General features: G+C 44.6%; 1 protein-coding gene across 4 annotated transcripts in view; it reads left to right on the top strand.

The window, feature by feature from the left end:
* Positions 1 to 6,236: 6,236 nt before the first annotated feature.
* The window catches only part of PAX5 (paired box 5), a 547,862-nt gene continuing 536,065 nt past the window's right edge, over positions 6,237 to 18,033 (top strand). For 3 of the 4 annotated variants that reach the window (XM_086961678.1, XM_086961677.1, XM_086961675.1), the window contains exon 1: positions 6,237 to 6,931. In XM_086961678.1, the coding sequence (XP_086817804.1) occupies positions 6,889 to 6,931 (43 nt within the window). In that variant the 5' untranslated portion in view covers positions 6,237 to 6,888. The remainder of the gene's footprint in view (positions 6,932 to 18,033) is intronic. The other variant, XM_086961679.1, reaches the window with a different exon arrangement.

Raw genomic sequence — 18,033 nt, 5'->3', positions numbered from 1 at the left:
CCCATGTACCAGACCAAACAGAAGTAATTACTAGAGCAAAATGGTATAGTGAATAACAATGCACAAAATTACTATTCGTAAGTGCACAAATGCAACTGCAGCATTTGGGCCTAAAATCTTCTACGCATGCTACACCTGGGCAGGTGTGAAAGGTAGCATTTCCGTGGGAAATTTTCTTTGCCCAAAATAGCTATGGGCTGGAATCTTGTTTTTAATTTCCTCCCTCCACCATGCATTTCAGTGCTGTCCACCTATACCCTATACTTAAGCAAATGTGCGTGTTAACAGCAATGCATACAGATTAACTGCACACCTTTCAGGATTATTATACTCACGAAAATCCGCTCCATCATTATTTTGCACAACTTTGTCCTGTAGGGAGACTACTTTGAGCGGAAAATGTACTTTTACTCTACAGCCAGTCTACTTGGTGTTATCCTGCGTGTAATCGAATGCAGGGTAAGCTTTATGTTCAATTTTCATGTGAGATACTGCAATGTAAATTTCGCAAAAGCTCACAAAACCAAATTTTGCATGAGCCTAGTTTCCAGCGGACTTCGAACATGCCGGGTATGTATTAAAGGACTGTAGTTAGGATACTAATCAGTACAGGCCCGTGATATTATTCTGAAACTTATTTGATAGCTTACATATATTTCTGTCTCACATTGTTACTTTCTAAACCTGGCCTGTGTTGCTGCATCTCGTGGTCACTATAATGCACCTTATTGTAAGTTGCACTCAGCACCACACAGTCACATTTCAAAACATTTGAGCACATTTCTAATGCGTATTTTCGGTATCCAGGTATTTCAACACAGTAAAGTCTTTCACTACCTGAACGAAAATGTATGTGCCTTAAATATATTAAAAAGTCTTTATTTTACTGACCTCGGTAATTTTCCAGAAAATGTCGCAGTCTGGCGCTGCATTTCTAAAGTAACTCCTTTTTCAGCTCCTAGGGGACTAAAGAAGGTGGCTTGGTGCAGCGGTTTAGCTTCCACACAATCTGGGGTAGGCCATCTTAGTCAAGGCTTAACTTGGTTGTGGGACATGATCCTGCCTTCCAAGGAAGCTCCTGGCCGTTCCCTCGCCAAAGGCTACAACCACAGAAGGGTTGGATTAAGAGAGTTTACAAAAGGCACCAGAAGAGTTTACTTCTGCGCGCAAGGATGCTCCCGTGTTCCGTTTCGCATTTTAAACTCAAGCTAAACTACACCTCAAATGTCCCCGGCTCACCAGGCCTCTGAAAAGGCAAAACCACACTCCGTGGCCACAGCAGCTCTCTGTTTGGAACGTGTTCTTTCAAAAACGCTTAGATTGGAGCTTTTCGCAACATCTACTTGGGTAGAGGTTGCTGGTCTGTCTCTGATCATGTCATCTATACATAGATAGATGGACACACAAATAATCAGATAGGCAGACAGGCAGATAGATAGATGCAGGTAGACAGATAGGTAAACAGGCAAATGAGTATCCGGACAAAAAGAAAGACCGACAAATGGTCTAGTAATCGATGGGTTGATTGGAAGAGTGATTCAAATGCATACGTGCCTATTTTTTTTTTACTATTTATAGACCTTCACACATATTTTGAAGCCTGTGTTAATAGAGTTTTCTGCGGTGTTCTGTTATGTGAGCAAATCACACTTCGCCGAGCTGTCCGAGGTTTGAACTTCTAATGTGAGTATTTCATCTGCTTCCGCGTTGGCCAAGTAAACTGGGGAGTTTACCTGCAGAGAGTTTGCTCGAGGGTGACTGGTTGGGCATCAACGCAGGTACAATGTTTTTTTGGGTGGGGGGAGGCGGCAGTGTTATATAGAGCGAACTCGATCCGAAGGTATCAGAGCCACTTACACGAGCACCAGTTGCGTTGCAGGCGGACACATTCATTTTTATTAGGCAGGGGAGATGAAGTAATTTGCCTAGAATCACAGGATGCTGTGTGCCCCTGCCGAGACTCGAACCGGGTTCCTCAGCTTCGAGGTCGACCGCTCTAGCCGTCAGGCCAATAAATGCACATGTTATTTTAGTACACCTGTTCCATGTATTTTTAATATTCGCTCTATAGGCGATGACAGGTATTATCACTTCTAATATTCCCAGTATTATTATAATTATCATTAAAACCAACAACAATACTAATATTAGTATCTTATCAAAATAGTAGCCTTTGATGTAGTGGGAGAACTAATAATAATTTTAGTCCTAATATTTCCATTGCAAAAAATAAATACAAAAATTATGGTTATATCGGTTTGTTGTTACTATTATTCGTAGTGGCAGCAGTAGTATTGGTGGTAGCGGAAGTATCATATTGGAAAGAGCATCAAATGGACATACTACGTTTCAGATATTTGCGATTAGCTCAAAGATAAGCACTAGAAACCGGATTTGTTCTTCGTGCTTAACGTTTTGTTGTTAACGGCTTTCAGCCATCTTGCGTATTTCGAGATGTTCGTTTCTGGATGACAGTCTAAATATATTACATATTCTGTACGTTGGGAAAATCCGTACATTTCCTGAAATTGGAACTTGCCCGTTCGAGGCGCCGTTTAGGAACACCAGAACCTCATTTACGAAAGAAAGTGTCTCGAGCGCTGTGTCAGGGACCCTGGCCGTACTGACAACGATTAAAGGACCCTCAGTGCATTTACAATATGTATGAATGACATGAACCTTTGAGAAAAGAGGTATTCACAGGTGGACAAAATCCCCAGGTGAAACGGCGTATTGTTTACATTATTAAACCACATTTAAAAATGAATAAACAGGGTACATTTGCGCTAGGGCGCACTCCCGATGTGTGCTCCTTACCCTTTAAGTCGTCTTAATTTGTGCGTGAGCACGCTCAGATTTTATGAGTATTTCTTCGTATACTAGATTAACTCTTTGCTTTTCTACATTGTCTAGGTTGCTAATATTTTGAGGTGCAACCTCGCAGATGTTACATTAGCACAACTAACTACATATCTTTGTGGGTCTGACTATTGATGTATTCGTGTGCACTTCTGTGTGTGCTCATGGACTAGGAGTGTGACTTTTTTTGTGGCAATCAGTCAACAAAATACAGGTTAACGGGCATCCTGCAACGCAGTATTCGCATCGATATGCTGCTTATTTATTAGGTGCACGTTTTATATGGCCTATTCATCCCTCACAAGCTTTATTTCGACACAAGAGTCATACAAGCACTATAAAAACAAGAATAACAGAAGAAATTGCATTATCCTCAATACTTTTTGTCGCTATGGAATTAAATCATTTGTGGATACCACATCGTAAATCAGCCGTTTAGGGATATACGTTGAGTCCTTGAGGTAAATGTTTCCATTCCTTGCAGGTCAGTTCACCCTAGATCACATGAAGAAAGACGAGGCAGGGAGGGCAAAATAACTGCTTGTGAAAATCTAAGGGTACGGTCATTTGGTGATAAACACAAGTGAAGTCAGTGCTTCTTAACATGCGACTTTGCCAACGACGTTGAATGGGTTTGCGTTTAAGCACGTGTCTGCCTACTATAGAGGAAAACATAGGAATATTTTCTATGACGTAACATGCATGCATGAAGTAACATTAATGGTGCTTTGCTTGATCCACTGTGTATAACGTGCCATGAATCCGTGCAGTAGTACGTGGGCGCGCGCCCTTCCTTTCTACTCTCCTCACGTTCCAACCTGAGTGAATGAAAGTCGCGTCACAATAACAACACCGCGCCCCCCACCCCCTCTGCCTGTTTCATATTGGCTCGTGCAGTGACCAATCCAGCCGCCCGTGGGCGTGCACAATCACACCCTCTCCAATCACGGCAGAGAATCGACTGTTGTACTTTACCTCATAGCTATAGGTTGGAGTCTGTGTGACGGAGGCGGAACCCCGCCCTTTGGGACGTCTGCGCGCGGGCAGCGCTGTCCGCCGGCGGCTGGTGCTGAACGTCGCCCTCGAGCTGCAGACTCTGCCTCGGTGAAAGGAAGCTGTGCTCCGGCACCAGCGGAAGGAAAACCGCGTGAGTGCAGAAGCGTGAAGTGCACTGCAGGAGCCGGCCGCGACGCATGGAATGCCACACATCCACCGAACTGTGGATTAAGGCTTCTTATGTGGGGAAAAAGATTACATTCCCAGAATGGGAAAGCCTGTGTAGTTCACTTTTCCACCTTATACATACTCCAAAAAACTGGACAGCAAAAACTCCCAGTTCTCATCGCTCATTCACTTCCAGCACATAACTACCAAGATGAATATCTACTAACCTATAAAGTTTATGCGTTCTCGGCTCATTTGCTTACTTTTTTATACTGATCATTTATTGGCCTTTTTTTGAATTGAGATGTATTTATTGATCAGTTTACACTGGTTTGCATCAAATACCTATTGATATGCAAATAAACCGAAACCATCCACATTTTGCAAGATGATTCCTGTTTCAAAAAAATGAAAATGCCGTTTTTTTTTTAATCTTCATCTTTTTTTTCCCTTTTCCAAATGCAGCAGATCGGGCACAAGCAATTCGTAACATCAAAACTAGTGATATGTCAATTACAATGGCACAATTTTACAAAAAGTACACAGTTACGTGAAAGCTCCTTTCCTTTTGGTACTACTGTATAATAAATGGTCATAGGCGGAATGGCTGAATTCATTTTCGCCACTGGTAATTTCCTTTGACATTTTCAGGCCATCCTTGCTTTGCTCACGATGATACTACAGAAAGGAGCTCAACATACTGAAATCGCTCTGATCCGATAGCCATGTCTTTCATAAGCATCCACAGGCAATTGTGACCCTGTTGTTCCTCACATCGGTGGCACAGTTTGGGTTCTATGTGGACACGTATGGGCATGCAAGTCCCCCTACTGGACACTTACTATAAAAGGTAATGGATAGAATGTTTGATTACATATCAGTCCCTGGTAACTTTTGATCACATTTCAATAGATCATGCCATTGATAACTGTCTCTCAGGCCTTGACTACAACCTCCCTGCATCAGGCTTGCTCTCATGACATGTAACCATCACCTCCTTAAATGACCCCCCCCCTTGTTCCACACATAACCCCACCCTAAATGTACAATTCTCCTCTCTGGGTTGTTCTAGAGTCAGAAGTCTCCACATATAATATGTTTCTCAGCACAGGACCTTCCCTGTGCACATGCAGAGTCCAATGGACTTCCCTTGGACCTGTCTCACCACACGACTGCCCTCTTTCTAAACAAGACGCTCTTTCCAGAAGATAACTCTCTCCCCTGTCCACGCAGAAGTGCCCCGGTCAACCCTTTTACCACATGACTCCCACTGGACAGGGCTAACATTCCAGCACAATACTCTTCTTTCTTCGCACAAGACCCTCCTCCCAGTACAGCACTTTTTGTCAGAATGTATCTATCGGCACAGGACCCCCCCCCCCCCTTCAACCCTTTAAACACTCCCTCCCCAAACAACCACACCTCGCACGGGGCTTTCCTTACTGGCACAGTTCATCCTTCCTGCATACAACTACCCCGGTGAAGCACTTTCCACGCCCACTCCGTTAAAGACCAGGATTCTAGAGGCTGTCACACTCGCTCCCTTGCATCACTGTAAACTCCCCAACATCGCCCCAAACACAAGCCTTTACAAAGCCCCAACCCCCCTAAGCCCCCCCCCCCTCCCCCCAAATAACATGTGCCCGAGGCTGCGCCTGTCTGAAGAGAGAGCGGGAGAAGTTCCGTCAGCGGACGCTGGAGCGGGTCCGCTCTGCACGCTTTAGTGCCCTCCGCCAGCAGAGGGAAGCGGGAGTCCACCACAAACACAGACCGCGCGCTCTGTGCCGGAATTCAAGCGCATTTTTTCTTCCTCCAGTTTCATTTTCTCTCTCCTCTTTGTTGGACACTTTCCAAGCATCAGCAACTCTACCAAAAGGCAGAGGGGGGCTCCTTTCTGCTCTCATTACAATTCCCCAACCCCCCACCCGCTGCTATCAACGCACACCCACCAGCCCCTTCCCTCCGCCTTCACCGTCAGCTGCGAAGTGAGCCTCCCCCAACACACACACACACACACTCACGTCTGCCCCGACCCACCCCGGCCACCTCCCTCCCCTTCAGAATAAACCGACACCCAGATTTCAGCACAGAGGCAGCGATCAGCGGTGACCAAATTTGCAACCGAGAAGAGGAGGGCGGACATGCAAAGGAACTCGAGATAGAGCCCACCTTCCCCCTTCCTCGCACTTTCATCCCCGCAGCACCTGCACAATGGAGGCAAGCACGACTCGAGGCGCTTGGCGGACTATTTAGGACAAACTGCACAAGAAACAGTAGACGTGATATTTATTTTTTATTAATATTTTATCCTGTTCTTCAAAACTGCCCGGGTCTGTTTCAGGACGGAGTGAGGGACTACTTCAAGAAAAAGTAAAAACAAAAATTGGCACAGCGGATCTCCAACAAGGGACGGAAGGCGAAAAGCAGCAGAACTAAGGTATCCACCTGAAAAGACGAGCCGGTACCCTGACTGTGACGTTTCCAGGAGCCACCTCGCGAGGCACTGAACTTTAGCCCACCATTATGCGTTTTTAAAGTCTACAAGTTCTGAACATAGGGCTGGCTCCCTGCGCAAGTTTGTCTGCAGCTTTTCTCCTGCGCTGCCTGCTGGCTGTGATCGCTCTGGTGTTTGGAGCCGCGGGCAATTGTGCGCGGTCCGCGCACCCACGCACCGCACAGCCCTGCCTGGGAGGCTGAACTGAGCATCCTTTCCCTGCAGCAGCCTCAGAGATCCACCGCCCCTGCGCGGGGACCCCCGGATTACCAGGGCAGTGCAGCCCGCGGAGTTTGTGTTTCTTTCTGCGTGAGTTTGTTTGGATTGGGCGGCAGGGCTCGCTGCTGGGAGCCAGTCTGTGGATCGCCTCGATGGAAATACACTGTAAGCACGACCCGTTCGCAGCAATGCATAGTAAGTAGGTCCCGTGCTCCTGTGTCCTCGCGCCTGTGCGTGCAGCGCGTGTGTGTGATGTGGACTGGGGCAGGTGTCACTGGGCACCGAGGGTCTGCGGCCGTGCGACACTCCTGGACCCGAGCTCAGCGTGGAGCAGAGCTGCGGCCGTGGCTGCCGGCAGCGCTGTGCAGGCGTCCTCGAGGCGCGGACTAGAGCTGTGTATGAGGGTGGGAGGGAGCGGGTGCAGAAATAAGACACGAAGCAAATGAAAAGTGCCAGTAAGCGTGACCATCACACATATAATGCAATGCGCCTGAGCTCTTTAACCTTTGCAAACCTAGCAAAATGGACAATTTGAATCTTTGATGACACTAAAATGAATGTTCATCACTGTGGGCGCGCGCACACATATGGAGGGAGGGGTTTAAATGCACACGCACTGTGGTATGCATGCATACTTCGACATATAAATCTGTGTGTGTGTGTATGAATGATAATTGCTTGTCTATGTATTTGGAAGCCAGCTGAGCGAGGAGAAGCATTTATGTATATTTCCTTTTTAAACACAACAAAATGGGCGTATGAACGATGAGGAGAACTAAAAAACAATGAGAAAAAACTGGAACGGACACTCAGTCAATGGGAAAAAAATGCACTCCTTTTCAGCACTTTTTCAAATGTTGGCAACATGCTCTAAACTTGCTTAAATGTGTCTACTGGTGATGTAAAGTCATTTAAAAACAGACAGTAATAATCACGTGAATATTTTTTAAAACAATAACTATGTTGAAAAGAGCTCAGAACATACAGAGTACAGTAAAGAGCCTTTACAATTAAAAAGCAAACAGGGTACTAGTCTGAAAACAGAAGGCGCCTGTTCCCTCTGCAAACCGAATGCTACTCATGTTAACACTGCCTCCTGCCCAGACCGACCAAATCAGTATCCCAGAAGAGTGCTATTCTGTCCGCACACACATGCGTAAATAAACGCGTGAACTAAAGGATAATGTATCTAATCCCAGCAATCCAGAGCCGAATGTGGACGACTGGGCCAGGAAAGTGTGGGCTAAAGCGCCGCGAGGCTGAGCGGTGTATTTGCTGGCGCGGTATGTTTACAACACATTTACAGATTTTGACAGGGAGTGCTGAACCCTGTCCATTCATTTAGCGCTCTGTTGCACTGCGCACTGCCTCTCCTTCCCCCGACCCCTCCTCCGGAGCAGTTAAAGGCTTCGATCTGGACAATTCAAGGTGCTATAGGCTGCCAGCAATCGCGCCCCCGTAGCCAGATCCCCTGCGGTATTGAGTCTGGCTGAGCCGCCTGCGGTCCGTCTCAAAAGCACTTCACATTGAAGGAAAAGACAGGCGAAAGTTTAAAGTCAGTACTGATGTTATATTATTATATTTATATACCGGACTCTGTCGGGAGTTGTGAAACGCGTCATTATCTGGCCTCAAAGACCCCCTACCGAACTGCACACCATCTGTAATCACAACAAACGGAGGGGAAACTGCTGCACCTGCACTCGACGTAAACAACTTAAAGCACACATACACGTATTTCACACAAGGGAGGGCGGAAGAGCGGAGCTGTTAGAAAATATCGACAGACTCCATGACTTCACGGGAGGAACCCGGCTGTGGGGAACAGGAACAAGGGAGGCTTCCCTCCGAGGCGGGTCAGAGTCTGCGGCCCTCGGGCTCAGCTCGGGCTCTGGGTGGGATCCGAGCTCACGTGGCAGTGGGTCAGCGCCACCCGGGGGCTGAGATGATTCCCGCCATTAACCTGAGCAATATGAAATCAATATCTGCGCCGGGACAGGCAACCGAACAGAGCACGTGTGCTTTCAGACCGGCGCTGGCCTGCGTGCCTCTCCTTCGCTGCTTGTGTGTATGTATATATATATGTTATGGTCATGACCCCACACTCAAAGGAAAACAAAAATATATATATATATATATTTTAGTATTGGGTCTGAAAACACAAGTGGCAAATAACACAGTTATTAGAGATTAGGGTAATAATAATAAGCACACAGTCTCAAATCTATTGCTAGGTTGGAGTATCCATTTCGAGTTTATTAACATAGTGCAGAAAAAAACTACACGATAAAAACCTGTTTGAAGCCTTAGAGACTGCGCGCTACTTTTACTTTACACAGAGACTCAACGTATATAATAGCCAGGAGGCCTCCTCAAAGGGATTTCAACTTATTGCACCTATTTAACGCTTAGCATCCAGGGTTTGTTTAAATACTTTAGTTTTTTTTACAATAAGAAATGGCATTGCATAAACCACATACACACAGACTAGATTACACAATTTATTATTATTGTTGCGAGGGAGGTTGTGCATCTTGACTTACTCTCAAGGCTCTTGTGAATGAAGCAACTTCCCCACGCTCAACAATGGAAATAAATAGTTTGTGTGTATATATATATATATATATATATATATATATATATATATATATATATATATATATATATATATATATATATATACACACACACACAATTGCACACACACATACACACAACTCGTTCACACAGGCGCACATATATGAAGTTATCATTGTTTTGAGAATATTTTCTGACATAAATTTCACATTTGCTGAGTGCGAGGGCTGTAGTTCCACGGCTGAAGAACGTGCATTCCCCGGGGCACATCAACTCCCTTCTGTCACGTTTCTTCTACTTTATTTTCACCGAATTATGGTTCTTCTCTCTGCCCCTCGCACTCCCTCGGTGTTCATTGGTTGCACAGCGCACACACAAAACCTGCAGGAGGGCAACAAGGGGTTACGTGATATTTGTTTCGAAAAGAATCCGGGCCTAGATTGAAACTGCGCGCCTTTTCCGTTTTGAGCCTGTCAGGGGCGGAATTGTAGTGAACAAAGTAGTGAAATTGTGACCGTCCGTCCGGAGAGGTTGGTAGTGAGGGTGAAGGGGAGAAGAAACTGCTGGATGAGTGCGTTCATTTCCAAAGAGTGTGTGAAGTTCAAGTCAAAAGGTAAAATCAAAAAGGGTGTGCGAAAACTTCAAAATAAAAAGTTACGAAACAGTGACCACGATTGTAGAACCAGTGGGAATCTCCAATGATTCAGCCCTAAAAGCACTTTATCGATTCAGCTGAAACACTGTCTTAAATTGCACCATTTGGGCCCATTTGGCAGAGATAAACATGGCCCTGCTCCAGCTGGGTAGATAGAGATGAGCTCAGACACAGCAGAAGTGGTAAGAGAGGGGAATGGCGCCGAGGCAGCTCAGCGGGTAAATTCACTGTAGATAGCCAGGTGGTAAACACAGTAGTGCGTGCAAAGCGGCACAATGGCCACCGTGGTATTTACAGCTCGGCGGTAACGGCAGCTCATTGGAAAAAAAAACGTCCTGAACACCCATTGGTGCAAATGCAGGCTTAAAAGTATAGACCGTGAAGACAGGTTGAGGGTAAAGGTACCTTAGAAATAAAGACGGTGAGTATGGGTTCAACGTGAAGGAAGTTCTGTAGTAAAGTCGGCGAAGACGGATTTAAGGTAAAGACAGCCCAACGTGCGGCGCGGTGGGTAATTGCGCATTGACACGCTTCCGGTGCTGGGTCACCCCTCTGCCCCCTGTCACCTCGTGAGATAAATTGCTGGCGCTCCAGAAAGTCTCCGCATACTCATTTTAGGCTGGTTTACAGACGCCCACTGATTGCATGTCAGATGGTACAGGGCCGTGTCCGAGACCGACATTGACACCTCTCGGCAGTATGTAACGGGTCTGCCCCTGAGAGCTGTCTGTGGCTTTCGGTGGTGAGCGGTGTTTGGGGCGTACGAGCAGTCTGGCACCGTCCCGGGGAGGCAGTGTGGGGGATCTGTCCCGTTGGTACCTGCCTGGGGAGCGGTATAAGGACTTCGTGGCTGTTTTTGGAAGCTGTGTACTGTGTAATCGGTTCAGAGAGAGTTATAGGGCTCTGGGTAATATGGAAGCAGCATGGGGCCCTCTTCTGAATATTATCAGCCCGATGAGCTGTGTGGGGCTTTGGGTCGTAAGTATCCCCTTCAGGGAGCTGTATGGGGCTCTAGGGAGTATGCAGCCTACTCTTAAAGTGTTAAGGGGCTCTAGGCAGTAATTTCGCTGTGGGCAGGGACGTATGTAACTGGTCAGTGCAGTAGTATGGAGGGTTAAAACAATATGTATCCGGCCCTGGCAGCGTGGCGGTATCTAAACATTATGTGTCAGCCCGTCAACATTTTTTGAAAGACGAGTAACCTTATCCCTCAGCTTGTCTCCTCGTTTGAGCATCCCCCCGTTTGTCATCATACAGTTTACCCGCCCGTTTTGCTTGCTCGACTCTTTGCCTTTCTATCTGCCTGCATACCTCTCCTCCTTGCCTGCCTATCTGCGTGCCCGTTCGGTTTTTCTGGTCTGTTTGCTTGCTTTGCCTTAGCGTCTTCTCAATATCTTTGCTTTTGCTTGCCTCCCGGTATGGCTTTCTTGCCTGACAGGCTGGCAAGCCAAACAGGGAGGCCTGTTGACCGCTAAACTGTCTCTACGCATGGTTATCTGTCTTTTCTCCGCTTCCCGACTGTCTGTTACTGCGCTCTCACCTTGAGAGTACGTTGCTCTAGTACACTTCTTTGGTTAGCTGAAAAGTAGGCGCTAGGGTGATTACCCACGCACATAGGGAGCCCCCTGACCCCACCAATTCACTCCCTCGTGCAGATCGAGGGCAACACGGCAATGATCATAGATTCTCAGTGAAGCTTCCCTGACACGAATACATTGATTGCCAAAGGCAATATTGACCACTCCCTCCCTCTGCCTCTTCTGTAGGTCCGCGTGACCAGAGCCAGTTTTCACCACGCACCCAGTCTGCTGCAATCTGAGCCATCCGGGTCAGTATGGATCACCGACTCTCTGCATCTCCCCGAGAGTGCCAACTGACCATTGGAAGCCGAGTGCCACCGTCCTAGATAGGGTTCAGTTATAAATACTGCCCCCTTGTGTGAGCGTTCATAACAAACACCGTTAAAAAAGGCGCCTGTGTTGTTCGTGTTTACTGTGCGATTAGTCGCAGGTGAGGCTGCTGTTTGTGTATTTATGGTTGTGACTGTAAATGCCTTTTAGTGTCTACAAGTTTGCGTGCCCGTCTATGTTTAAGTGTGGCGGCGTATTCTTTTTATTTTTATTTTACCTGTTTTTTTTTGCACAGGTTTCTGTCAGCACGCGCGTTACATTTTTAGTGCGCGTTTGTTCGTCTGTGTTTCCAATGCGTGAACCAGTGAACTGGCGGTGGCCGTTTGACTAATGATACGAGTTTTCATAATACACAACAATAATTAATCACTGTGAAAGGGCAACACAAACTGACCGTTATATGTATTACACGTGCATGGTTTATACATTAAACGTATATTCCTTTTCTATATTATGGTTCTGGGATTACCCCACATTAAACCTGGAAGCTGTGCAGCAGGCGCGACCGAGGCACTTTATTAATATTTCGAGATAGTTTATCTGCCCGCCAGCACAGAAGGATCCATCCAACGTGCAGGGGTCTCATCTCAAGGCAGAGAAAGTGAGCGCAGGAGTGTCGCTGCAGCCGCCACACAACCCCACGACTACTCGCATGCTGGGCACTGTTCACTCTGATGCCCCCCTACGCTCTGGCAAGTGGCAAGCACAGTGGCTTCAAGGCGGACAGGACCCCGTTACCCCCAGACGATCCGCAGTCAGCACTGGGTCGGAACCGAACCGAACCTCTGGTACGGTCACTGCCACGTGCAGCTTTCAGTCGCCCATGTGGGGACCAAGATGGCCTCTCTCCAAGAGTGAAAGTTTATTAAACAAGAGACACGTGGGGATGGTCTGGAGCGAATGTTCGGGCGCGCAGACCTCATTTTCTGTAACAGAAAAAAACTCTTCTGACACCATGTAGGTAAACAAGGGCCCGTATAATGCCCGTTTCTGTTTACAAGACAGCGGTTCTGTTCTCTGGGGCTGCGGCCTATTCTCAACCGTGGTTACTTCATACAACTGCTTAAACCTGACCTGCAAAGGAGGCGCCTAGTGATAGTCTGGCTCATGGGCACATCGTCACTAAATAGCCAGAATATGTTACTACATCTATATTCTAAACTGACTTTCAAATATCAGATCTTTTCTTTAGCGCCATAAATCGCTGTGCTGATACACATACTTAATAAAGATATAATCTGTTAGTCGAGTCACAATACTGTGAGAGTAGTGGTCATAAAATATTACACATTGTAGCAGAATATTTATCTGGATTGCAAATTAAAGTGCCCACAATTTACGACAATACTTCAATGAATAAGAAGTATCATTTTGGCAACCAAAGAAAAAGTATTTCTCTTAACTCAAAAAGTATGCACAGGTGGCTGAAGATATATATGGACATAGTGGGTAACTGTGTAGTAGAGTTCAACAATACCGCCAAGAGATTCTCGTGACAGAATAAATTGTGAGTTGTAAATGTCACCAACACCCAGAGGTGGGTTTGTTAGCCATTAATACGCGTTACCAATTCATACCGAATGTTACCATTATGCATTTCTTTTGAGTGATTTAGCATAAAAAGGGACCTCATTTTCAAAAAGGAACATGCTTAGTTAAAAAGTAATTGAACGAGAAGATTACAAAGTTTGTTTTTCTGTAGTAAAAACAATAAAGTCGTGGTAAAGTATTTTCTTCTGCACGCGGGGTTTAACAAAAACTTTCCTGTGTCGTGAAGCACATTTTGTCTTTAAACGTGAGTTTAAAAAAAAAACTAATTTATGTAAGATTCAGCTAAGAATGTCCCTGATTGAAAATAGAATATTCAGTTTTTGTTTACCTGTCATGAAAATGATTTTGATAAAAAAATGAGTGAAGGTGGAGCATAACATTGGTTTGGTGCTTTAGTTATCGAAACACATAGTCGTGCTCAGAGAACACTAATCTAGTGGGAAGGAAATCAGACTGAAACTAGGCCTACTGTTTAATACAATCCAGAAACCACTCATGTGGACTACAGGTTTTGAAACCACTGCTTTTTTGTGCACCGAAAGCAGTCACTCGTTTAATACATAGAGACAAAATTGTTCAATGCATATTTTTCCATGGTTTGTGTCTACATTATTATACACGTGTATAAAGTTTCTCTATGTATGTGTGTGTGTACGTTTGTATGTGTATAGTTTATCTAGTATAAATATATGCAGCTCTGTCAAGCATAATGTCCTGTTTGTACAATTACTGAGTTTGGAGAGAGGGCCCATGAGTCAACAGAAGCAGGGCCTCGAATGAGCCATGATGCCCATCCCCTCACTGAACAAAGTTATTAAACAGCGTATTACTCTTGACAGATCTGCATATATGGTACGTCTTAGGCAGATTTCTCCTATGTAATCATCAATTAAGGTTTTCAAATCAGAGCAGACAAAGTTACATCTGTGCAGTCAGACCGTGTGAGTACAAAAGCCATTGTTTCTCACAGTGTAACATGGAAGCTGAGAGGTAGCAAGATGGGCTTTTCGAGCTCGGTTGTTCTAGGATATTAACATGAATTTGACACCTAAACTCCATCAATAAATATTTGACTGCATGCTTAGAACATTTGCACCAAATAACATTGTTTTACTGGACCACACTTACTTTAAAAGGCATGGCAAAATATCTGGCAATATTTCGATACTATTCTCTCTCTTCTTCTGTCATTTTGTGTCTCGTTCTCTCTCTTTATATTTGTATTACATACCTTGTTTCCAGGCCAACTTTTAGTTGTTACTATGACTCACTTCGTCTGTGTTCGATTACACCACACATACCGTACAGGGAGGCTCTGGGGACACGTCCCAGTACAGCGCCCCCACCGTCAGCTCACCCCAAAAAAGCTTACAACTTTCCACTACACTCGTGCTTATGAACAATGACATCTTTTTTTTCGAATTTGCACCTGACATGGCATATAGTGGCTGCTCCTTCCCAATTAGATATTTCCAGTCTGCGAGTCAATACAACTGTATTTTTCGCGAGTTACAGATGATGAGGGACATTTTATAATATAAAGGAAAGGGCTCAATGTTTCTTTTACTTGGGCACGTGAATAAAAACACAGCTCCTTCTGTCATACAGTTGCGATGATATACTCACTCAATTATAAACATGTCTCATTGTACGTTTACTCGAAATGTTGCCACAGCTTGAGCGAATTGTAATGTGGGCTTCCACACGTATCAAGCGCTCCGGGCAGTAATTCACAAATCATGAGGTGGTTAACCTGACTAAACAATAGGGAATACCCGAAAAGCAAACCATTGCACAAAGCCAAATGCTTTTAGACCCCTTCTTAAATTAGCCATTTCGGGACCCAAACTTGGTCTTCTATGAGACGAACATATACATTATTTTCCACTAACACTCGCAAGTAAAGTAATATATTTCCCTGTACACTAAAAACTGCATTTCAATAACTGTAAATACCTGGTTATCTTTCATTGAGTGGGTGACGTTTAAAATGCCCCTTCTCTTACGCTCAATCCCTGACGTATGTGATAAATAAACCGTGATTGGGGACCAGCCTAAGTAACCCAGTTTAAAAGACAGCACAAAACATAACGTAACCTTTTGTTCGAGGGCGACCGTTTACGCGCTCGACATAAAAGTTGTCCACACCTCTCACAGCCAGACGGTGACCTACAACCTGTGGTTCGCCTCCTTGCCTAGCACATTGCCCTTCAGCAGTACGTTCAGAGGGTTGCGTTGCGTGACGTATGACGTCATAACTCGACAAAAACGTCCCCATGCACCGACGCCCTCGACGAAGCACGTCATAGAGTCATCACTTTGCGACGGCTTGTTTCAGTTTCAGCGATGCGGAGCTGCGTTGTATTGTACAAATGATACTACAGAGGACATGAAAAGCGTAAAGTCACCTCAAACGCAGGCAATTCCCTGAAACAGAAGTATAGGTGCGTTACTTCACAACCAGGTGCTTTCCCAAATGCAGTGGTTTACATTATTTTCTAAAACCCTCTTGCACTGGAGGATGTTGGCATAATTCGAAAGCTCAGAGTTAATCACGGGGTTTTCGCAGTGCCTGCTAGAAATGTTTCACATTTGTTGATATGTGTGGAGGTTTTTGGTATTCCCTTTGCACAAAAATATACGTTCAATGTAGCTATAGCTTAAAGGTGCGTTCAGTATTGCTGCTAGAGTATCTGTATTGAGTTCCTCAGAACATTCACGCTACGTTTAGCCTGAGCAATCCCATCTACAACGAGTTCATATTTTACAATGCCACCCAAATCCATCCGCCTGTGAAACATAGTGGAGTTCGGGGGAAGCCCTTTACAGTGACCTTAAATGAGTTCAATGTAACCTTAAACAAACCGTTTTATGGGTGTAAGACCACAGTACAAGATGAGCGGACTGGACTGGAAAGCAAAACCACTTATGGCAAACATGTTCAAACAGTCATGCATTAGAAGGTCACAACTAAAATGTGGCCGTATGGGAATGGTTGGGTCATGGCAGCCCAAGCTGCTCTGAAAGCAGCCCGCGAGATTGCAACCTGCTGGGAAAAGTGGTCATTCTTCCAAGAAGAGTGGTACAAGGTTCCTCGGGCACTACAGAGACAAGGGTAGTAAAGCAACTGAGCGAGAGGACCAGTAAGGGTTGGACTGTGACAGAAATATGCCTGGACATTGATATAAGAGCTGCTTCGACTAGAGACTCACATAATTTAAAAAGTGACCAACATTTGTAAATCAGGGCAGCGTTGAACTTGTAAATAGGTGTTTTGCAAAATATGGAAGACTGAATGGATTTGAGCTTGCTGTAAGCAATGTTTATTTTAAGATCTGGGGAATCAACAGTAAAACTTTGCTCAACAGACCATAAAACAGTCCCATAATCCACCCAAAAAACGTCCCACACTTACCAGTCACACCAGCCCGTCGGTCAATGCCAGATTGACCAGTGGATCAGTCCGCCCCTTGTACTAATGTATAAGACATGTATAGCAACAATCGCTGTATTCCTTATGCAGTGAATTTGAGGCTCCATGCACAGCATTGTCAACGTTTAGTTGCACAAAGACAAACTGGCCATGATTTGCCCAAGATAAGATGGTCAAAAGAAGCTGTGTAACTTTTGACTCGAATTGCATGAGCAAAGTAAGAGTGGTCTAGGAGAGGAAAGCCAAATGAAGGACATATCCTGGAAGGTAGGGAAGCCATGAACTGTTGATTTACAAAACAGAAGCAAAGGACTTGCTCTGAAATGTACCATATGCTCCTGTTCCAAACAAGCAACACTACAAAAGTCCTTCTAAGATTCATATCTCTTTGAAGTGGATTCATAAGAAAGAATTACGCTTATGGGAGGGGGAACACTGGGAGAATCTTCTTAATGCATTTTGACAGCAACTCAGGAAAGCATATTTTTAGTAAAATACGGTCCTGAAATGTACAATCGGGTTCTTGAATCCTTGGCACTGAAACAGCATTTCTAAGGGTTTGTTGTAGGTAGTATATATCTTACTCAGTTACCCTGTAGCACAATTTAATGAACACAACTATTTTCTTTCCATAAATAACTAAATAAAATGATTACTTCTATGTAGTTATGCCTTTTCTGAAGCATGCAGACAACACTGTTAATAAGAATTCAACTATACTATACTACTACACTGTAATACAACTGTACTACTCCACTCTCTACCTTACAAAAAACAAATAATGAACACGCGCCACACTTTTTCTAGCTACTGATAGACATTCTGCTTGATTTCATAACAATGATATATGGTAGTAATAATAATAGTGTTAACATGCAAATATGGATAGATACTATCATTAATAATAGAGCAGTGGATGACAATAATATCAATATTTAATTGTATAATACATCATACTTTTATTCACAATCTTAATTATTTGGGAAATCAGCTTAATTCTGTTGATTGCTGCTTTCTCGACTTCACGTTATATTTTAAAATTGGTAATGGTACAACAATATAGTTAACTAAGCACATAATCCAACATATGTTTCACTGGATAGCTATGACTAATTGGCATGCATATGGATGATTTGCTCATGAGATTTACATATTTTGAATGAAAAATAAT

The sequence above is a fragment of the Lissotriton vulgaris genome, chromosome 3_1 (assembly GCF_964263255.1).
Source record: "Lissotriton vulgaris chromosome 3_1, aLisVul1.2, whole genome shotgun sequence".
NCBI lineage: Eukaryota > Metazoa > Chordata > Amphibia > Caudata > Salamandridae > Lissotriton > Lissotriton vulgaris.
This window is presented reverse-complemented; position numbering and strand designations above follow the sequence as displayed.